At 38.0% G+C, this 24,562-nt stretch overlaps 1 protein-coding gene across 4 annotated transcripts in view; it reads left to right on the forward strand.

The window, feature by feature from the left end:
- DMD (dystrophin) overlaps window positions 1–24,562 on the forward strand; it is a 1,939,942-nt gene that overhangs the window by 876,448 nt on the left and 1,038,932 nt on the right. For all 4 annotated transcript variants that reach the window (XM_045855895.1, XM_045855896.1, XM_045855898.1 and 1 more), the window contains one exon: window positions 20,980–21,127. In XM_045855895.1, the coding sequence (XP_045711851.1) occupies window positions 20,980–21,127 (148 nt within the window). The remainder of the gene's footprint in view (window positions 1–20,979; window positions 21,128–24,562) is intronic.

A 24,562-nucleotide genomic window follows, 5' to 3' on the forward strand; every position in this document is an offset into this window, starting at 1 on the left:
CATAGATGTCCATCAGGGAATGGGGGTGTCACTGCCAGGCTTGCCTTTGAGCCACAGAGCAACAGTGGCAACCGGGAATCTGGTTGGGGTAAGTGGGACTAACATTGCTTCAAGCAATGTGGGGAACTAGAAACACCTTCAATGTTCACAACCAGAGTCTGGTTTGCGGTGCTTCCATTCATGAAAAGAGACCTGGGGCAGGGGAAAGCGTGGCTTCAGGCTATAGCCTGGGGCTACGGCTCACATAGAGCTATGGGCCCACGCAGGCTTAAGAATAGTGACAGAGGCTTACAACTAGGAACTGTGTCAGGGCTGCTTTCTTGCTTGATGAATGGATTGAAATTATCCCTCATAACATTACCATACAGGAACTTGAAATCCGAAAGGATGGGGCATGGAGGGCAAGGTAGCAGCAACTACAGAATGGTAGACGGGGGCATGTGAGGAGAGAGAATAGGACACGGACTTCACCATGGGCCTCCAGTTCCAAATGGCAGATGATGACATCTGTTGATCGCCCCTCTTGTGCAAATTATTATAAGATTACCTGAAAGAATAAAAAAAAAAAGATGCAGCCTCAAAATGGCAAAGCAAATAAAAGATGAGATGTCTGCAAAGAGGTCTCAAGTTTTTAAAGGCAGAAATTAAGACAAGGAAGCCAGTTTGTTCTGCTGGACCCCAGAAAGGTTCCTGAATTGAGGGTATGGGTATTTCAGAGGGCAGGACTCTTGAGCGTGGCTACAAGTAAAAAGGTTTGTTTGAAGCCCTTCGAGGAACAGTGAGATGCCAAGTCTCTAGCTCAGGGCAGTCGGACACTCCTTCTGTCCCATCACAGCAGACGTCAGTGAGTAGTTTGCTTTCTGGTGAGGCTGAGAGAGAAAAACTCTCGATATGCAGACAATAGAATCAGTTGATGGAAGGAGTGAGGCCGAAAATTGGGGATTAAGGTAAGGTCAGTATAATCGTGAGACCACTAGTCCCTCCTCCTCCGCCTGGCTCTCAAATTTCTGTGCTCTGGACACACTGGACGCTCTAAATTTTTTCTGTAGAGAAGTTGATTGTCATAAAAGATCTATTGTTAAGGATATGTCATGATCCACCAATGAAACAGCCAGATCCTTGGCCGATGAGCTTGTTTTGAAGCCCGCCAGTTGAAAAGCCCACGTGTACACAGAAAGCTTCTAATATGCATTTAAGTGCCTTAATTTTAAGAGACGGTGAAGAATTTCCAGATATTTGAGAAAAAGTCACTGACACAAAAGAAAGAAACCAATATTAAAAAAAAAAACAAGCGTCATATTAGGAAAGAACAATAACAATATAAACAAGTCAAGAAACTCTGGGGAAATAGAGACAAGACATAGATCCAGAGAAACCTTGTTAAACATAGCTGTGATTGCTATCTCAGAGTGAGAGTAGTCACTGCATCCATAATACAGGCAAGTACAAGAGATTACAGAAAATCATATTTCACAGAAATGGAAGGGTTATTTAACTGACAAATTTAATAACAGGAATCTAATGAACAAAATTAACTAACGAACAAAACAGAACCATAAGCATGGGAACGTGGAACAGAATGACAGTGACCAGGGGAAGGGGGGTGGGGGATAATGGGGGACAGAAGGGGAAGGGACTAATCAAAGAACATGTATGAATGACCCACAGAGGCATGGACAACAGTGTGGGGATGGACTGTGGGAGCGGGGGGTGGGATGGGCAGAGGAGGGCAAAGTGGGAAACACTGGGACAACTGTAACAGAATAACAGTAAAAAATGACCAAAAATTTCATGAACGTTTTAAAGCAATGAAAATATTCTGTGTAATACTATATAATGATGAGTACATGTCATAATATATTTGTTCAAAGCCGTAGAATGTGCACCATCAAGAGGGAAGTCTAATGTAAATTATGACCTTCGGGCATTTTTTATCAGCCCATGTAGATTCATCAGTTGTGAAAATGTACTTCTCTGGTACTGGTACTGGTACTGGATGTTGATGATGCCGAAGGCTTTGTGTTGGTGGGGGGATGTAAGGGTATGAAAATTCATTGTACTTTCCGCTCAATTTTCCCATAAACCTAAAACTGCCCTAAGAGGTAAAGTCTAATAAAAAATGAGTGGCAGAAATAAATTTCAAAAGAGAGGTAGAAGATAATTTTGAAGAAATCCTCCATAAAGTAGTATAAACACACGAAGAAATTTAAAATGAAAAAGAAAATATAAGAATCTTAGAGTGTGATATTAGGTCAGTGGTTCTCAACTGTGGGTGAATTTGCTCTCCAGAGGAAATTTGGGGATGTCTGGAGATAATATTGGATTCTTGATTCCAATTATTTCCTTTTTTTGTGGTTTATTTATTTATTTTTAGAGAGAAGGAAGGGAGGGAGAGAGTTTTCCCTCATCATCAATGTGTGGTTGCCTGTCGCACGCCCCCTACTGGGGACCTGACCTACAACTCAGGCATGTGCCCTGACTGGGAATCGAACTGGCGATCCTTGGGTTCGCAGGCCAGCACTCAATCCATGAAGCCGCACCAGCCAGGGCTAAATGGTGCATTTGTGAGCCAGTTAACACTTTGGGTATCTGGAGCTTAATCCCCAGAAGGTAACTCTGGGACAGTGTGAAAGACATTCTTGAGAGTTATCCCACTTGAGGGTGTCAGATGAGCTGGGGGAATATATATATATATATATCAGCCTTTGTCAGTCACTGGTGGAGAGCTGCTCCCATAGGTGTTCATTCCTGAGTAGTTTGGCTTCCCATATAGGCGGGCAGAGCTCTGGCCAGACAGAGTCCTCAGGCAAAGAAGTCAAAGTGCTGGCACTTGGAAGCTGAGCCAGTGCACTTGGCATGGAAAGGCAAGGGGTCGTGCACTGGGCCAGTTCAGCATATGCCACGTTTTTGCAACATACCCTCCTGAGAACACTCAGCGCGAGCCCTGAACTGTGGCTTTCTCACTGGCAGGAATAGCATCGCTTTCACCTTTATACCCCCTGAAGGTAACACACCAGCAGCCCCAGTACTAAGCACTCAGTGAATGCTTGTGAAAGGGATGAATTAATAGTTAAATAGAATGTGCAAATTCTATACTTCACACACATTCATGAAGTGTTTCCAGTGGGCTTTGACGATGGGCATTTTGTTTCTCAGAGGCTCTATTTCTATACACATTCCATGTTTCTCTGTATTTAACTTTCTTTTTTACATTTTGCTTCTGCTCCTTCCTCTTTCCACACAAGCTATATTTACTTGCCTGAGAGCACAGCGTAGACGGATGTTAATCAACCTCCAGATGAAACACCTACACTGACAGAAAAGAATCTGCTCTAATTAAATAATAAACTACCCCTGCAAGTTTAGACTCATGCCTTCAGGTGTAGGGAAGAAAACATTTAATGAAGATAGGGGTTTTATGCCAAGAATATTTCCCTCATGTACTCGTGTTTTAATAAAATGGAATGCGAAAGAATAAGAGGGGCCTGGTTTCTATGAGGATATTTATTCATGAAGTAGTAAATCAGATATGGCGAAAGTTTCCTTGGGTGATACTTGCTAGAGCTGGGTCAGATTTCAGTTCGGTGAATTTCAGGGGAAGGTGTCTTACCCACGTGGTGTTATGCTGGAACTTGCCCATTCCCGCAGGTCCATCCAAATGTCCATGGGATCAGTGGACTCAACTAAATGAGCATAGCATCCTAATAAGGGGCTCGTGACATGTAACTCACTTATCATATCTTTGTCAGATACTTGTAACCAGAGATGTGCCTCGAAATTAATTCTCACTTATTTTATAAGAAAGCCCTTTGGATATTTTCCCTCTGACTTACGGGTGCCACTCCAAGTAAAATAGGTCATGTCCACTGAAGATGGTTTCTATTTTCTTTATGACTTACAACCTCTGATGGTCTAGATAATTTCTCCTGGTGGTTTCTAATCAAAATGTTACTCTAGTGTAATTTCCTTGCTAATTCTCCATTAATTTCATTCGGTGCTTCTAAATGTATTCTTTTTCCGTAATACTATGTCTGCATGGTCCAAGACCAGCTTATGATAGTAAAATGGGAATAGTTTTTCTTTCTTTGAAAATTATTTTAGAGTTCATTGACAATTATAAAAGTCACTGTTTAAAAGAAACACACGCCACCTTTGAGATTGGTTCCAAAAATAAAATAAAACAAAATGTAGTAAACATTAGAAAAACAATAGCTTGTATATGTCCATTAATATGGTAGATGGTAACTGTTAGGTGTGTATGGATTCTTGTTAATTACAACAACCTTAATAAGAAAAGCGGTCTTGTGGGAGATAATGGTCTCAGTGAAACTATGTAAGAGAGAAAATAGAATTGCTCACATAGAATAAAGCTAAGCGAAAAGTTAATTGTTTCTATTTTATCTTTATATTTGTGTTATTGTGCTCTCATAGCAAATATATTCTAATATACACAGTGATCTTAATCCTTACTTTTAATCATGGTCCAAAGAAAGACTTTTACATGGTCCATGTAAAAGATTACACATTTATAAGTTAAACTCAAATGGTGAATTTGAATTGCTACAACAGCCTATGAAAGAAATGAACATTTTGATTACCTAAGAAGCAAAATGCCATGCTTTTCTATTTTTAATTTTACATGTGTTTTAATAATACTTTTGAGAAGAAAATTACACCAAAATGTCTTCCTTGCCCTGAAGATCAAAATCTATCACCCTCCATTTTAAAATAAAATGCTTTTCCCCTTCTCATTATCCTTTAGCTTAGGAGGGAAAAAAAAACAACAAAAACAAACTGATGTTAAATTTCTTGTAGCCAGATCAAATGTATTGTCTCTCCCTCATTCAGAAAGAAACAAGTTTCTTGACTCCAAACAAAGATAGGACTCCATTTGCTATAGTTCATTTTGCTCAGTTATAATCATTTTACACATAGTGAAATGTATGAGTTTTAAAAGACAAGAATACTATATCTACCTGATGATACCATTCTACTTTTGTGTGTGAAAATAGATAAATAGATAGATGGATAGACAGATAGATCTGGATATTATGATGATTGTTATTGCCAGCATTGCTTGAGCACTATGTGCTTGAAAACTGTGCCGTATTATTCCTCATGTTTATAACAACACTGTGAAGTAGATATTATGCCCACTTTACAAAAGAGATTTCTGAAATCAGCAAATTAAATTACTTGCTGATGTTCACAAAGCACTAGTTGGCAATAAAGCCAGATTTCAAACTCATGTTCACCTGTTTTCACATTTCAAAGGCTGCACAACCTCCTTATCTTCCGACCTGCTTTAAATTGAAAAGCACGTCTTCATTTTTAAAGACGACTATGCATGTTTCTAACATGCATAACATTTCCTATTAAAATATGTAATGATTCAAAATGGATGCCAATTGTACATATGAAACTTAAGTTAATTTTGAATCTACAAAAATGAAGTTTGAGAGTATCTATAAGTACCTGTTACAGAAGGTAAAAATGATGGTTCAACATAGTTTCTACCCTTAGAGACCATTCACTGTAGTTTGGGTGTAATGACACCAATGTGAGTTAGAATGGAATGAATCCTTTCGAGCAGGACAAAAGGCGTGTTAGGGAAGTTCAGAGGAGTTGGATTACTTCTCGTTGGGAGCATCAGAAAGGCTCTCAAGGAGGAAGTTATATCTGGACATACAATCTAGAAGAAATACCATTTGAAGACAAAAAATAACATGAACACAATAAGAAAACAACGAGATGAAGAACCATCAAGGATATTCCTGGGAAACCAAGATAAATTCCACATGATTCATCGTGATGTGGCTATAAAGAAGAGATGTTAGTTTGAGACAAGAGGCTGAAAAAGGATGTTAGGTCATTTATTAATTTTTTCCTTTTTAGTATAAGATTTATGATGCTCAGATATATAGAAGTAGGACTGAGCAGTAACAACATGCTTTATGCCCAAGAAAACAGCATGTTATAGAAATGTCATTTCTTGTCTTCCATGAGATAATACGCTGTTTACTGATTCCAGTGATGCTAACAATAAAACCATATACAATATAAACCAGCCTCATTCAAATCTAGTGTTGCCTTGCATTCCTGCTTAGAAATGTACAAGTTACTAAGCCTTCCAAAATCTCAGTTTTCTCATCTGCAAAATTAGGATGATAATAGTACCTACCCTAAGGTGCTGTTGAAAATATCATGTTGAAACTTAAGTACATAGTAGAGTGCTTAGCACATATTGATGGCTTTTTGCTTTTGTTCCCGTTTTGCTGCTATTTCTAGGTAAAAGTTTCTATATCAATTACGTATGTTTTATGTTTGAATGAAGAATAAGACATCCTTATTTCAGACATCCCCCGGAGCCAACAAATAAAGATAAGACTTGGAAACTGTGACGTCACTGTATTATCTTCATTTGAACTATGTACTAGAAGATATGTAAATTAGGACTAAATATATAAAATGCTCACATTTTGTAAAGGATATCCATGAATATATCAAGTCCACAGAAAGAATGCTACCTTAAACTTTTTAAGAAATTCAAATTATATAATTTCGACTGCTAAATCAGTTTGTGTAGTTAATTTGCCTAAAACATCCCACTATTTAAGGCAACGTTATAGCTCACTAATAGCAAACTATTTTTGCTACTTTGGGTATTTTTACAGGGTGCTAATTGTGCCAAATCAAGACATGGAAATTGCATAATTTTTAGGTTAATATTAGCATAAACCTACATTGTTTTTTTTTTTTCAGAAGGAGTGCAGGAATAGCATACCCTGAATATTTTTCCAACATGACAGAACTGTCAAATATTACACCCTTTTCACAGTCCTTGGTCTGCTGGGACTTCGGATCATGGCAAAGATATTTAAACAAGAGAAGGACAGAGATTTGTGGAATACCAGAGAGAGTGGAAATATCAGAGACACTTCCATGTTTCTTTTTATAATTAGCTACTTAAATAATTGGATGTCATGAGGAGGTAAAAATATGCATCCCTACCTGTGAGAATACTTACAAATTTATCTCTGGGATGTTTATGGTGTCTCTTCCTAAGCCAAAATAATATGCTTGATGTGTGTGTATAAGTATAGTGTATAAGTATAACTATATACACACACATATACACATAGATATAAACACATATACACATCTCTTTGTGTATTATACATTTTTGTGTGTATATGGTATAGGCTGTTGCATGTACTCACAACTGTACACTTCCTTTCGCCCACCCCCTATATATTTGCTTATGTCTTTGTGTGTACGTAGAGTTAAAAAAGTACTGGTTTACTTAAGATGACTTAAGCTTATTGATAAGCCTTTCCTAGTTTAACATCTTCCTCAACAGATGTGCCTACTACTTGTAGAAAAGAGGGACTACTATTAACACAATACCCACTTTAGATCCCATCCAGACATGCATTAATGAGAGAACAGCAAAATTTAAAAAAAAATCTTTAGACATCTAAAGAATTTTAAATTCTTTAAAATCCTTTAATCCTTTGGGTTGTTATGGAAGTATTTTTAAATCAAATATATTTTATTCTAGGAATAAGGAAATTGTTCATTACCATATAGAAAAAAATGACTAGCAATATTATTTCAAAGGTTATTGTTTTGAAGAAATATGAGTCTAGCTTGAGAATAAAGGGGTAAATCAGTACAAAATGAGAAAGCAAAAGAGAAAAAAGTACTAAATCCAAATGTATGTAACAAAACTGTGGACATGAGAATTCTAAACAGGGTTTATTTCAGTGGATTACATTTAAGTCAAAGAAGAATTGTTGATTGAAGTATGTATTATATGGAACTAAGAACATCACAGTGTGAGGGAAAATATTACAGAAATGAACTCTCCTGAAACTTGGAGACATTTGAAATATATATACATAGGTTGAAAAATGTTTTGTTACATTTTGATGGTCTTCACGGGATAAACACTTTTATTCTATTAATTTCAAATTGCACGAAAGGTAATAGCCATCTGCTTCAAGTCACAGAAACTGCTCAAACCAAGTGTTCAATGAACTGTATTAAAGAAAATAATACTAGTATCATAAGTTTTCCAGTTGCAAGGAGTTTTAAAAAATTGTAACACATATTTTATTTTCCAAGATACCGAACTGAAAGCAACTGAAGGACTTATGCTTATTATCATCTATTCATAAGCCCATTAAATGATATAATAGGGGAGCAAAACAAACTAACATACACTTGTATGCTACCTAGATAACATGTCAAGATTTAAAAAGAGCCTTTTATATTTTCTTTTAAAAATACGTACTGTTTTTTCAATCTGTTTATTTTGTGATTTTAATGAAATGTCAAGTGTCTTTCAGCAAGAGTCAAATGGTGTTGATAGACTGCATTTTTTTTAACTCTCAAGAAGTACCATAAATGACATAAAAAGTTAATACATAGCCATTTAAAAGCAAATGAAGCGAGAAAGCATAATAATTGTCTAAGTGGATTGTTTTAAGTAAATAATTTGTCAATTTTTAGATTTAAATTATTTGATATTTTGCAGATGGAAATTGCAGGTATCCTTTTTCCCTAAATGCTCTAAATGTTGTGGGTTTTTTCCATAATTTTTGTTGTTGTTTAAGTACAATTGTCTCCATTTTCCCCCTACCACACATCCCCACCCCATCCATCCCCACCTCCCACTCTTCCAACTTACCCCCTTTGGCTTTGTCCATGTGCCCTTTATGCATGTTTCTTGATGGCCCTTCTCCTATTTTCCCCCATTATCCCTCTCCCCGCTCCTCGCTGGTTACTGTCAGTTTGTTCTTAATTTCAGTGTCTCTGGTTCTATTTTGCTTGCTTGTTTGTTTTGTTGATTAGGTTCCACTTATAGGTGAGATCATATGGGATTTATCTTTCACTGCCTGACTTATTTCACTCAGCATAATGCTCTGCAGTTCCATCCATGCTGTCCTTATTCTCTGTAGCTTTCCTCCTCTCTCCCCTTCCCACTCCCCTGTTGCTAACCCTCCACATGATCTCCATTTTTGTGGTTCTGTTCCCATTCTAGTTGTTTGCTCAGCTTGCTTTTGTTTTTGTTTAGGTTTGGTTGTTAATAACTGTGAGTTTGTTGTCATTTTAGTGTTCATAGTTTTGATCTTCATTTTCTTAGATAAGTCCCTTTCACATTTCATATGACAATGGCTCGGTGATGATGAATTCCTTTAACTTGACCTTATCTGGAAAGCACTTTATCTGCCCTTCCATTCTAAATGAAAGCTTTGCTGGATAGAGGAATCTTGGATGCAGGTCCTTGCCTTTCATGACTTGGAATACTTCTTTCCAGCTCCTTCTTGCCTGCAAGATTTCTTTTGAGAAATCAGCTCATAGTCTTATGGGAACTCCTTTGTAGGTAACTCTCTCCTTTCCTCCTGCTGCTTTTAAGATTCTCTCTTTACCTTTAATCTTGGGAACTTAATGATGATGTGCCTTGGTGTGTTCCTCTTTGGGTCCAACTTCTTTGGGACTCTCTGAGCATCCTGGACTTGCATGTCTAGTTCCTTCACCAGATTGGAGAAATTTTCCTCCACTATGTTTTCAAATAAGTTTTCAATTTCTTGCTCTTCCTTTTCTCCTTCTGGTACCCTTATTATTCAGATGTTGGAACATTGAAAGTAGTCCCAGAGGTTCCTCAGCCTCTCTTCATTTTTGTTTAGATTTTATTTATTTTTAGAGAGAGGGGAAGGGAAGGAGAAAGAGAGGGAGAGAAATATCACTGTGTGCTTGCCTCTCATGCATCCCCTACTGGGGATCTGTCCTGCCCAGCAACCCTCTTCGCTGTGCTGCCTGTGGGGGAGGGGCCAGAGAGGGAACAATGCAGCTTGCCTGCTTGTCTCTAGAGCACTTTCCAATAGGCTCTCAGGTCAGACAGGAAGTATCTCTCATTGGGGCAACCCCAGGCGTAGCCCACAGTCAACTCTGAGTCTCAGTTTTCCCTGTCAGTCAGTCCCTCCTGTGCAGCTCGGCTGAGCTCAGCTGAGCTCGGCAGTCAGCCTCACCCCTCAGCCACCATGCTGAGTTTTTCTGAGTCGCCCTTGCTGTCCGCCTTATGGATCTGATTGTTCTGATTGATTTTTTTTTTTTAATTCCTTGGTTGCAGGAATTCCATGCAGTTTGATATTCTGGTGATTTTGGTTGTTTATTGATTTTAGATTGATTGTTATCCTCCTTTTGGTTGTGCAAGGAAGTGACGGGTTTCTCCCTACACCTCTGTTTTGGCTGAAACTTAAACACTTGACATTTTAATTGTGATGTGTCTTGGAGTAGGCCTCTTTGGGTTCATCTTGGTTGGGACCCTCTGTGCTTCCTGAATTTGTGTGGTTTTTCCCCTCTCCAGGTTCAGAAAGTTTTCTGTCATTTTTTTTTTTCAAACAGAGTTTCTATCCCTTACTCCTTTTCTTCTCCTTCTGGTATTCCTGTGATTTGAATGTTGCTGTGTTTCATGTTATCTTGGAGTTCCCTTGAGCTATCTTCATATTTTGAGTCTTTTTTTCAAACAGCTGCTTTACCTGGATGTTTCTTTCCACCTATCTTCCAGTTCCATAATTTGGTCCTCTGCTTCATCCAGCGTACTTGTAATTCCTTCTAGTGTGTTTTTTATTTTAGAAACTGTATTCTTCATTTCTCTTTGGGTCTTGTTTATAGTTTCTATTTCCTTTTTCATACTTTTGTAGTTCTCACTCAGTTCCTTGTAGTTGTAAATGAGTTCCTTGAGCATCCTTATAACCATCCTTTTGAATTCTATATCTGATAGTTTGCTTGCCTCCATTTCATTTAGCTCTTTTAGTGGGGAGTCTTCCACTCCTTTTGATTGTGGGTTCTTTCTTTGTCTCCCCATTTTAGGTGACTCTTTTTGTTTGTTTCTATAATTCCTAATTCTCTGCTCTGCTAGCTTTCTTTGTAGGGTGGCCTTCTGTGGTAGGAGTTCTGTGGGACTCAGTGGTGTGGTCTCTTTGATCTCCTTGTCTGGATGTTCTAGGGTTGCCCTTTCTTTTGTTTGTGTGGGCTCTCTTGTTGTACTTGAGCTTTACCCATGGGTGGTTCCTTTGTTGTGGAGTTTTCTCCTCCAGTGGGTGTAGTGGTGTTCACAACTCCCAATCGTATTTTGTATATGATCAGGGGCTGGGTGAAGGCAAAATGGATTAAGACAGCAGGAGACTATTTTATGGGATTTAAAGTACCAACGAGTGGAAAATAGATAGGAGATCCTTTGGAGAAGTACTGCTATAACTGTGATATTTCACCCAACTATCCACTTTTTATAAAATGGGAAAAATAGATAAGACTCTTATTTGGGAGGGGGGGAAATGTGAGCTGACTCCAGAAAGCAGAGTGTGTGAGGTTAGATGATGAGATATAATGAGAGTAAGGGACAGAAACTTGGTGTAGTGTGTGAGAGAATAAAGTTAACCACAGCAGTAATAAAGCTCAGGAAGATAGTGAAATGGGCCAAGACCAGGGAAGGGTGCTGTGTGCGATTTGGAAAAACAATAATATAACAAGATGTATATGATCCGAATAAAAAAGAATAAAAAACAAAAGACCAAGAGTAGTGTGTTATCAAAACATGAGTGAAGTGAAAGAAGAAGATTAAAATGCAATATGAAAGAGAAAACAACAACAAAAAAAACCAGGCAACCAATGAAATTAAACCAACTAATAAACAAAAAAACTGAACAGAGAAAGGAGAAATAAAAAAATTAAAAATTAATAATAACAAAAAATGAAAAGAAAACACAAGTTCTGTAGGATAGCAAAGTGAAATCTGTCTCAGTTCTTGGCGTTAGCCTTCTGGATCTGTCTTTGGTCCATTCACAGCTCCAGGTCTTACTGTCTCACAACTGGGGGGAAAAAAGCCTCCTGCTGACTTTAAACTCACCAAGTTTGTTCTGCTGCTCTTCCTGGATGCTGCAGGCAGAGGGGGACTGGGCACCATTTTTTTCTTCCTTGTGGTTCTGCACTGGGGGCTTAGTCTGGGCTCCAGTATTGACAGGTGCCCAGCCTCCAGCCCAAGCCCTCAGGGTGCCGTGTGGCCCACTAAATGTTATGGAAGTTGAAAGATATTCAGTGTTTGACACTGTAGGTTATACATGTGGACTATGTGAATGTTCGTGTTGGAATCCAAAAGAAGGGGTGGCAGTATAGACAGAGGTTAGAGGGTGGCCAGACAATTCTGATTGGGAGAGAAGCATTGGAATGTGACGAAGGAGAAGGCATGAGGGGATTTCAAGGGAGGCCACAGCAGTGAGGCTGGAAGGAAGAGGCCACGTCAAAAGAGTTGTTTGTGATTTAGAATTGATGGGCTATACAGGCAAACACAGTATAGAGAAAAGGAAAGGTGGAGTAAAGGGTGACCTCAGAGAGATTTCTAGCTAGACCATCATTAGCTAAAATTACAAGTAAAGACTTAGAGGAGAAAATAAGAAACTTTTAAAATGCCATGTTTGAGGTTCACCTAGGATGTTCCAGTGAGGATAGCGCTCAGGTAAGGGCCAGTATCTGGGGCTTTGTGCTAATCAGTTTATAGATGAAGGGTAGCTAAAGTGCAGCCAGCAAGCCAAACCTGGCCCAATACCTGTTTTTTTTTTTTTTAAATAAAGTTGTATGGAGACCCAGCCAAACCCATTTACTTATGTTCAGTTTATGGCTGATTTTGAGATATAATGGCAGAGTTGAGTAGTTGTAACAAAGACTGCATGACCAGCAAAGCCTAAAATATTTATTCTCAAGATAAAGTTTGCCAACCCCTGCTGTAGATATTATTTGAACCTTGAAATGTGAATGAGATTGTACAGGAAAATATACAGCCAGAAAACCCAAGAGGTTCACCTGTAGTCCACAGGCAAACTAGCTCCTTGCTTACTTTTTGATTGAAAAAAGCCCCTGTACCTTTAAGTGTGGCAAACGTCCCCTGTAATTGGAAAGAGCTTATATTAAGTGTTGATGTTCATGATCCAGTTCAAATAAAGTCTGTCTTTTCTGTTTGTTCATATGGCACTAAATGAAAACTTATTATGAGAAAGAAGGGAAACCAATGTGTAGAAATTTAGCAGTAAAGAAAGGGAATAAAGGCAGAAAGATGACTTCCTAAACTCCATTATTATAACTACTATGAGGAACTTCAAGTCGCACTGCAACTGGTTTGAAGCCTGAGAATCAGAGTATGTTAATATATGTTTGGGCCCTGGCTGGCGTAGCTCAGTGGGTTGAGCGCGGGCTGGGAACCAAAGTGTCCCAGGTTCGATTCCCAGCCAGGGTACATTCCTGGGTTGCAGGCCATAACCCCCAGCAACCGTACATTGATGTGTTCTCTCTCTCTCTCTCTCTCTCTCTCTCTCTCTCTCTCTCTCTCTCTCTCTCTCTCTCCCCCTTCCCTCCCTAAAAATAAATAAATAAAAAAAAATCTTAAAAAAAATATATGTTTGGTAAAGGAAAACTTCTTAAATAATTATATAAAGCACTCATTCATAAAAATAATAAACTGGGCTATATTGTATATTAGTGACTTCTGTATATCAAAGACAACATTGAAAGAGTGAAAGTGAAAGCCACAGGGTAGGAAAGATGTTTGGAATACACATATAACTGATGAAGTGTGTGCTTTCATAATTATGAAGAAGTCCTACAAATCATTTTTTCTAAGATCATTTATTTTTAGAGAGAGGGGAAGGGAGGGGGAAAAAGGGGGAGAGAAACATCATTGTGTGGTTGCCTCTCATGTGCTTCCTGCTGGAAACCCAGCCCACAACACAGGGACGTGCCTCAACTGGGAATCGAACCAGCAACCTTTTGATTTGCAGGCTGGTGCTCAATCCACTGAGCCACACTAACCAGGGTGAATTTCTACAGATCTTTAAGAGAAGAACAGACAGTCCGATTGAAAGCTGGGAGAAGTTCTCAAAAAGTGGGAAGGGATACAAAGAGGGGTTGTTGGCTGTTGACAGTGTTTAATATCTTGATCTGGATGGTGTTTATAGAATGATCACTCTAGTAAATACCAAATGTGTTTTACATTTCACAATAACACTGTCTAAGACTGTTGTCCTCACAAAATAAGAAATGTACATGGCCAATAAATATAGAATTTGCCAGCTCCATTAGTAGACAGGGGGTTGCAAATTAAAACTAAAATAAGATATCACTATATAGTGAGCAAAATGCTTAAAGCATAAAAGTCTAATAGTAGCAAGCAGTGCTCAGACTATGTAGCAATTGGAATTCTCATACATTGCTACTTGGACTGTAAATTGTAAATAGGAGTATAAACTCTCATACACTACTCCTGTTAGGAGTGCAAACCATTTGGCATTACTTAGGTGATGCAGACCCCAGCTCCTTGGGTCCCAGACATTGTGCATGGGGGAGAGACATTCATACGGAATACCGAGTCCGGGTGGAGGAAAAGGGCGGGCGGCTTCCCTCTCAAGAGGAGCCAAAAGCCGCTGCCTCCACCATGACAGGCCTTTATCTCTTTTTTTCTGGGCACATTACATGATGGTCCTCATTTACTATGCCCTGGTTGGCTTTAGGTGGTTACCTTTTACAGAAAACAAAGGAGCCAATGCTGCTAATCACATCAGAGAAGAGGGATCTTTGCAAATGAAAAGGGAAAAGTGGTTGAACCGGTTACACTCCTCCTTGGAAGGTTTAGCATGGATTTTAGGAAGTTACAATAAGCACTTGCTATCTCAAAGCGGCCTAGATACATTGCAGGCCTGATTCTCCATGGGAGAACCTATCTGTGGGCATGGGTCCTGTGCATCTCTGAGTGGGAGCTGGGCCCACGCCACGCAGAACGGTCTCCTACACTTAGGAAGATTAAAGATGTGAATAACCTATGGCTCATTAGTTTCACTCCTAAGTATACACTCTACAGAAATGCTGGTGCACACATTCCAGAAGACAGGTGCAGGAATGTCTATAGAAGTGTTATAATAGCTGTAAACTAAAAGAGTCTCAATATTTATTATCAGCCAAAAAAATCACACAATGGAATGTTATACAGCAATGAATATGCAACACATGGACTAATCTTAAAACTATAGTACTGAGCAAATGAACCCTCATACAAAAGAAGATATATTACATCGGTCCATTTATAAAATGTTTAAAAACATACAAGAGCCAAACTCTAGTGTTAGGAATGCATATTTATTTTATTTATTTTTTTGTGTGGCATTTCTTCTTCTATCTTAAATATTAAAATGGCTACACAAATCCACCAATTTTGATTAGTTTTTAAGTATATTTTATTGATTACGCTATTACAGTTGTCCCATTTTTCTCCCCTTTCTCCCTTTCTACCTGGTACCCACCTTCTCTCCAGCAGTCCCCACTTAGTTCATGTCCATGGGTCGTACATATAAGTTCTTTGGCTTCTCCATTTCCCATACTATTCTTAACCTCCCCCTGTCTATTTTGTACCTACCATTCATGCTTCTTATTCCCTCTACCTTTCCCCCATTCATTTCCCCCCTCCCCTCCCCCTCCCCACTGACAACCCTGCATGTGATCTCCATTTCGGTGGTTGTGTTTCTGTTCTGCTTTTTGCTTAGTTTGTTTTTGTTAGGAATGCATATTTAAGTTACGAAGCTCTAAGGATTTCTTTCTCTTTTTTTTAAACAGCTTTTTTTAAGTTTTTTAAAAGATTTTATTTATTTATTTTTTAGAGAGGGAAGGAGGGAGAAAGAGAGCGAGAGAGAAACATCAATGTGCTGTTGCTGGGGGTCATGGCCTGCAACCCAGACATGTACCTTGACTGGGAATCGAACCTGCGACACTTTGGTTCGCAGCCCGCGCTCAATCCACTGAGCTTTGCCAGCCAGGGCCCATTAGCTCTAAGGATTTCTAACCAAAAAAATTAGGAGAAGAATATATGGGAGGATAGGCAGGAGGGACTAGTAATTGGGAGGCGTTCAAGAGGGATTTCTGACTGCTGGGATTATTTTTTTAATTTCCTGGCTTGCGTTGTGGTCACAATAGATACATTTGTCTGTATATTAGTGGGTTTAGCAATAAAAGGTGTCTTAACAATAAACAAATTACGTGTACAACACAGTCAAAGTTAGGCATAGGCAGCCATGGGTTCTATGCTGAAGCAATGATTCAGCTTCTGTAAGAGGGCTAATGACATTGTCTACTCCATTACTTTTAATCCTGAAACTAAAGATAAAAGAATTGCTTAAATGTCTGATAGAGACCAGAGAGACACTGGCATGGCTTGGACTCCGTATTTGTGGCATGATTTGCATTTGAAAACCTAAGTCAAATAGAGGCAGAGTAATAAAAACTCGGATTTGTTGAATACCGCCAGCCACTGTTCTGAGAAATGTAGACATATTCATTCATGCAACCCTCACAAATAACCTAAGAGGGTAAGTACTACTTTTATAATCACTTTTCAGAGAAGTCACTTCCTTACCCAAGGCCACACAGTAAATGGTGGAGCCAGGATTGCAAGCGAGGCAGTCTGACCGCTGTGCTCTACCTGCCAGAGGGAGCAAGGACAGGGGTCCCCCTCCAACCTCGTGTCCAGGGATGGTGGCAATGAGACCATCGGACAGCCGGAATGGAGTTGAGTTGCTCATATGTGGGCCTGGACTCAGTATATATATATTGAGTGCATTATCTTATATATACATGAGAGTCCAGACAGGTTGGGGCAGTATCTTAGGAGTATCGCGTCTTAGGTAAGAGGGGTAGGAGAGACAAGTGAAGAGAGTCAGAGCCTCGGGAGAGCTCCTCAGAGTGAGTCAGATTCTGTAGAAAATACTTGACACCTGCTAATACACTCAGGTTTTTAAGAATAATTTTATTCCTGCCCTGGCCGGTGCAGCTCAGTGGATTGAGTACCGTTCTGCAAATGAAAGGGTCGCCAGTTCCCAGTCGGGGCACAGGCCTGGGTTGTGGGCCAGGTCCCCAGGAGGGGGCGTACGAGAGGCAGGCAACCACACAGTGATGTTTCTGTCTCTCTCTTTCTCCCTCCTTCCCCCTCTAAGAATGAATTAATCAAATCTTTAAGAAAAAAAAGAGTAGAGCTTTTAAAAAATAAGAATTTTATTCCTGTGGAAGTGGGGCCAGGGTGTGGGTGTCGAGGGGAACAAGGTACTACGGTTTGACGCAAATGCCTAATTTAACTTCCATTTACTGACAGTTTGGACCATGAGACATTAGCCAAGATCCCTTCCACTTACCACATCAAAATGAAACGTGGGAGGAAATCACCAGCAGCCCAATGCTGAGTTAGCAGACCTACATACAAAGCCGCAATGGATATGTCGGAAGGCTACTGGGGTGTTATTTATTTAAATCTATTTTATGGAATTGAACACCACCTTAATTACCTGAAAGTGTTAAAGAATGTCCCAAAGTACCTAAATTACTCCCTAAATGTAATTTATGCCCGAGAATAGTCTGACTAACTTGATTTAGAACAGCAGGAAATAAGTCATGCTACCCATAAAAGGAGCAGCAGTGTAATTTTAAATACTGCTTGCATAGTGAATGAGAATTTTAATATTTGCAAAATTTTAAAATCACTTGATTTATTATCCATACATTTATACTGTTATTTTTTGTCCTTGACTTAGTTGGGTCTACATTTCTTATTGCCAGGAAAAAAGGCAACAACCCTTTTGCCTGAGAAATAATATAGAGGGTAAAACTTCCATTTATTCCCCTGAATTTTATTTTTAACATCTCTGTGCGTTTTTAATTGGTGCTGCCTTTTTCTGCAATCATTTGTACAGTCCGATTAATGCTGTGAGATTTTATGAATCTTAGTTACTGATTAGAGATTAAATTTACAAGTGTAATGTAAACCTCGCAAAAATTTTATTCATTTGGAATTTTCATTGCTGGGAAAGAATTGAAGTTTATAAGTCATCGTGATAAAAAGAAAATTTTACATAGTAAATTTATGAATACAGACTTTGCTGTTAATGCATATTAAACGCTGAAAAGTGTATTTAAAATTTTTATGTGATGCTTGAAATGGAGTTTAAAATATTATTACTCACATTAAATGCCATTATGTGCAAAAGTGCATGTTTTTATTCTGTAATATTTTGTTTGACTAGAGGTACTCATTTTAGCACTAATTTAATAATAAAATTAGATCCATTTTCCAGTTTTCAAGCATTTACAGCTGTAGGTTCTATTGAATACTCTCTGTTTAGATATTGACAAAGCGACAGTCATTCAGACCTAGTCATTAAGTATGTAAAGGTATGGATTGTAGGAATAGGGGAAAGGGAACAAAAGGAAAGGCGGGCCTTTCAGGAATACGAGCGAGCGCGTAGTGGGCAAAACCACAGAGTCCTAAGGCAATGTCTGGATGTGGAGAATGCAGATAGTCCTGTGTGGCTGACAAGGCCATCCTGTCTCATTATCGTGTAAATAGCAAACCCAGCCTCAGCCTGTTTCCATTTTCTTTCTCCCTCCAGCTCTGTCCTGCAGAGTTTTGTGTACCATGGTCAATTGTATGAACCCATATGGATTTCCTTTCCTTGGGGGCTTGAGAGGAAAGGTAACCTGTGGAAAGGAAGAGAGGTGGGAGGAGCCTCTGTGGAATCTGGGGGTAGATGGTAATTGCCAGTGCAGTGAGTGGTGGAGGGGGTGTGTCTGTGCAGCGTGCAGCATGCGGCACGCACAAGGAAGAGAGGGGGTATTTATAGCACAAATGCTGGAAAAGCAGTCACCTCCCAGTAGCTCAGAGTTGGCAATAAGACCAGTTCTGGTGATTGGGTAGGAAATAAAAACAAAGTAAGGAGGGGACTGCTACAAAGTTGGAAGGGTACATTTTGACTAAGTGACAACTTCTCTGTGCTCTGGTTAGCTTCTGCCTGCTTCTCAAACTGTGGTAGAAGAACAGAGTGAGAGGTGGCAGTTGTTAGTATATGAGATTGCCGTTTAAAATTATTCTTAAATGACTGTGTTTTTCTAAATATCAAAATGTGAAATGCACATTGTAGGAAATGTGACAAGAGAAAAATATATAATGAAAATGAAAATCAATGATAGTTTCATTAAGATGGAACAATGCCATCAATGCATCATTGTTTTTTAGATTCTTATTTAAAAAAATTGGGTCCAATGATACAAGTACCTGTGAGACATACACAATGCACAATTATTTTAAGGGAATAAATTCTTAAGATGTATTTGTTAAGTCGTTCATTATGTATTAGCTACCACTGAAAATATATAAAAACAAAATTATTATTAAACCTGTAATATATTTCTAAGATCATTCTGTGGTTGATGGTTATATGATATTTGATCAGCTCTAGGATGCCATTAATTATAAAAGGCAGAATTCTTATTTTTCAGAAATAAGAAAATTCTTATTTTCTTATTCTTATCTGTAGTTAGACACTACTTCTTCCAGTTACCATTGGCTGCCTTTTTTATGCTGCCAAAACACTGTCCATTTTAAATATTTCTGCTACTTGGCTTGTTTTTTTTGTTTTAAATAGTTTTTCAAGTAAGAAATATAGTTAGTAAGTAAATGCAATGTCTGACAGAATGCAATGTACACATGGATGCATAATTAAATATTTGGAAGATAATAAAAAACAAAAATAAGAAAAAAATCCCTGCAACTCTGTCACTACATTGTTTAACTGGTAGGGTGAGAAATCATCAAAAAAAAAAAAAAAAAAAGCAAATGACAGCAAAGACCTGGTAAGGTGGGGAAAGGCACCATTGAAACCAGAGAGACCTAAGTTAGAATCTTTGCTATTCATAACTATTTACCTTTTGGCAAGTAAGTCACCCTCTTACTTTTGTCTCTGGGAAAATGAGAATACTGAATGTTGCATTGCAGGGTGTGCTGTCGGAGTTGATGACATCAAGTACGAAAAGCGCAGAGCCCGGTGCCTGACTCCTAGTAACTGTTTAATAATCATCAATTCCATTCCCTTCCCAGGAAAACAGTTGGGAGGTGCGGCATTATTTAAGTTCTAAAATTATTTGAAGTTCCTAAATGGATGTAGAGAATTCAGAAGATATTTAAAACGATAATTCACTGTGCCTCAAACGTAGTCCTCAGAGAACTTTGACAGACTACCTCACTCGGACGCAGCCCCAGTGCCAGGAATGTTCAGGATGGTTTTTGGTTTAGTGCTAGCAAATGTTTCTTTGGACAGGCTCCCGGAGATCCAGTGGGTCATAACCCCAGAAGACTTTAAAACTTACTTTGTCGGGTTTCTTCACCTTGATTGTATGTTACATTGTATGCTTTTAAAAATACCAATATCACTATCCCACCTTCAAAGATGCCAGTTTAATGGGTCTAGAGTGGGGCCTGGAATCAGTGTTTTATTGTTATTGTTTTTCTAACACCCAGATGATTCTGATGTACAACTGTGTTAAGGTAAATGTAAAGCCTGACTAATATCATGTAAGTTCCTTCAGCATTTCAAAGTAAAATATTCGTGGGTACAATGAAACAATAAGGATAAAGGGAGATCACACTCATCCCCTGTTTTATACCAATGTGTCAGTTAGTTGGCTGATTGCTTATACCTGAGCCTAGAACACATTACTCCATTCTGGATACTTGAGGCTCTTAATGAATAGAGTCTTTTGGATCAAGAGTAATATTGAAATTGATAGACTTTATGAGATCATTTGATTCCGAGCCATTTGAAATTGAATAGCTATAAAATGATTTATTAGATGCTAATATATTTTTTAATTCCTAGAATTATAAAAATAAATATGCTCACAAGGAAGAGAATGTTAATACTCCATAATAGTTGCCTTTACCTTTGTTTCAATCAAGAAATGTGTTCAGCTTTAAAGGGAAAAATCACAGCCTTTTATTTTAATTTGTCCTTTCTATTTAATATTATTGTCGATGTAAATAAACATATATGTTATGTCCATATAATTTGTTTTACATAATTTCTTTTTTTCTTGATCCATATTTTTAACCTCTAGGCGATTTGACAGATCTGTTGAAAAATGGCGACGGTTTCATTATGACATGAAGCTATTTAATCAATGGCTAACAGAAGCTGAACAGTTCCTCAAGAAGACACAAGCACCTGAGAATTGGGAACATGCCAAGTACAAATGGTATCTTAAGGTAAGACTTTGAGATTTCTCTTTTCAAACTGTGTTTATCTTCACCACCGTATCACAACTGCTGGACTTCTTTTTAAGTTCATGTTATGAAGGCTGCTGGCAATGTATAATTTCTGACTTTTGTTGTCGTCACTACACATAGTAGACCGTAACCCTAACGCTGATGCTGGGCGTGCGCATTGTGGATTTTTATGGACAGGACGAGAGTTAGCTTAGAGATAACTGGTTTATCTAATGAAAGCCTAATTGCATCTATGGTACGCAGAAGCATCGTTCAGCCGAGTGTCCTGTGGCTTTAGGGCAGCTTGTGTTTTTAAGCTGGACCTTGTCCAGAAGAAGAACTTATGGTATACTTAGCAATAATGTAGTTTCGAGAAATATCCATCATGATAAAATTACAGTTCTGTTTCCCTAAGGACAATTTGTGGTGATGTCGCAATATTTCCATATATCCTATTGACAAAATGCCTTCTGAGATAGTCCAGAGGCCAAAACAATGCAGAGTTAATTGGCGGTGCTTATTGACTTTTTATGGTTTATGTTAATGGAAAGGCAGCATATGGATTATAACCAGTGTGTAGTTTCATTTCAACTTGCCGTGTCTTTTGAGCATGCAGATAAAGATAAATTGGATTGCGGAGATTGTAATTTAGGTTATAAACTATACAGTTAGGGTATAAAAATATTGCATTTATTACACTGAGTCTTAGGTGTTTTTGTAACTTTTTAAACTTGGATTTCATGTAGCAGTGTTCAATCAAATAGATTTGAATTGTGGCCAATTTTTAATGCCAGAAGATGCTGATCAAGACAGATGAAAGCAAAGAAGAAGGTAATTTATTAAATACTTCCGACACCTTAAAATGCTGGATTCATAAAAAGCAATATCATATTCAACTCTACAATTCTCCATTCTCAAATATTTTTGCATAGAAAATATGCATTTTGATTAAGAAAGTAAACATGTAACCACCTATGTACAATACATGCAAACTATGTAAATATAGAAAATGAATAATTTTAAAATCTTGGGTAATTATGTGTATGTCAATCAAACGTTTCTACTCATCAGCATTGGCATCGGAGGTAGAAGAAATTCAGGATTTCCAATCTGCCATCATATAGAGAATACATGTGTAAGACCACTGAAGTAAATTTTGACCTAATGCAGCATCACTAGGGACGTGGTTTACAGGCAGAGATATGTGTCGTATATGGTTTTCTTGGGGAGGTTATAAACCTCTTCCCATTTCCACAGATACCTGACACAAAGTGGTTGCTTTGATATGTATTTAGGTACATGTTTCAGGTGGGCATGCTCGGGAAGCCCTCTCTGAAATGGTTACTTACAGAAGGTTTATTGGGGAGTGTGTTTGGGAGTTGAGCGATTGGTTTACGATATTCCTTGGCATAGTTTTCATCATATGTCTTGTTCTTGAGGTCTGTTAAGCTTCTTGGATCTGTGGGTTTGTAGTTTTCATCAAGTTTTGAAATTTTAAGGCATTTTAAAAATGTGTATGTTTCCATCCCCTGTCCCTTTTCAGGGAGTCCGATTATACACATTAGGCTGTTTAAGCTGTCCTACTCCTCACTGGCATTCTGTTCTTTTTTTTTTAATTCAGTCTTTCTTATCATTCATTTCACATAATTTCTACTGTAAAATTGACAAATCTATTTTGTTGCAATTATCTAATCTGTGGCTAATCACATCTAGTGTATATTTTTAACCTCGCACGTTGTTTTGTATGAGTCAACACATTGGTGAAGTGTGATTTGGGTTTTTTACGCCTCCCATGACTCTATTCAATGTGTCAGTCTTTCCTCCTCCTCCATGAAGAGATGAAATATAGTTATAATGCCGAATTAGGCTCTAATAGAAGTTTAAAAGATTGACTAATAGGTTAGAAGCCACATTCACAAAGTATGGGTTGAAATCCCAGCTCCTTTAACTCAATAGCTGCAGAACCCTGGGAAACTGTCTTAAGTCTCTCCATGTATCTGCTTTCTGTTCTCTTAAGTAACAATAAAAAGAGGTTATGCATAAAGCACTTAGAACTGCATTCTCCACAAAACAATTACTCATTAAATGTAAGATATCATAACTAATCACACTTCATAAGTAATTAGCCTGTATCTATGAAAACAACAACAAAAAAATTATTCACTGAACTACTGTCCCCAAACATCAGAAATGCAGATGGAACAACCTAGAAGTTTCATTAAACCTTATTTTTATGAATTATGACATTGTATCAAAGTATAGCTCTTGGAATAGGAATTGAAGAAAATTCCAATTCAGCCGAACACATCCTCCTCAGACACGTCTGCCTACTCATTTTAGAACTAACAAGAATAAATGTTAATGGGAGTTTTTAAAGGGAAAGCTCAGCACCATGAAAGAAAGTTATGAAAATAATGGTAAAACTCATCTACTGACAGTGAATTGGTATGCCAGCAAGTACTTTTAGAGAAAACAGAAAAGTGGATATTATAAAAGGCCCTAATGTTTAGCTCTACACGTTCTTCGAGAACAGAAAGAAGTAAGTTTGAAAATATGGGCTACTTTTAATGGAGTTCAAAATTAGTTTTTTAAAACATTTTTCTAGGTTCTTTTTAAAAAGATTTTATTTATTTATTTTTAGAGAGGGGAAGGGAGGAAGAAAGAGAGGGAGAGAGGAGAGAAACATCCATGTTTGGTTGCCTCTCACACGCCCCCTACTGGGGGCCTGGCCTGCAACCAGGGCATGTGCCCTGACCACGGATCAAATCCTTGATGTTTCACTTTCAGAGATGATGTTCAACCAGTTGAGACACGCCAGTCAGGGCAGGGGTTCAAAATTCTTAAATTTAATAGCAGAAGTGATAAAAATCATCATTAGTTTGATATTTAAAAGAGTGAAATATTCTTGCTATTAATGGAAAGGGAGCCTGTTTATATTATAGGTTAATGCTGCTTAGTGAACCATGTTAAAAATGAACTACTTGAGAATGTTGCCATGAGCAAGAATGAGACCTCACAATCTTAAGAAATTCCATTTGATATTAACCTTCAGAAGAAGTACAGTGAGATTGTTTACATGAAGCTTTTCAGGCTTTCAATCAACGAATATCAAGCTAACATAAGGAGTGAAATAGTAATGTGTTATCTTAATAGGAGTTAAACTGCTGTTTTTAGGCAACATGTCTCTTTAATATTAGATTAATAAGTTTTCTGCCTTATCTTTCCACATTATTGTGTTTTCCTTCTCCATAATATATACTATGTGGTGGATGCACATTATACTTTTATATATATTACTGTAAATAAATTTAATTTAAAACTGTTTACCTTGTTCCACAATGATAAATCTTAATTCATTGTGATTGAAAATACTTAAGTCAATATGGATTAATTCTGCCATCAAGTCTCCAAAAACTTGTAGTTTAAATTTATGTT

This window comes from Phyllostomus hastatus, unplaced genomic scaffold (assembly GCF_019186645.2).
Source record: "Phyllostomus hastatus isolate PE091 unplaced genomic scaffold, TTU_PhHast_1.1 phas_scaffold_12, whole genome shotgun sequence".
Classification (NCBI taxonomy): domain Eukaryota; kingdom Metazoa; phylum Chordata; class Mammalia; order Chiroptera; family Phyllostomidae; genus Phyllostomus; species Phyllostomus hastatus.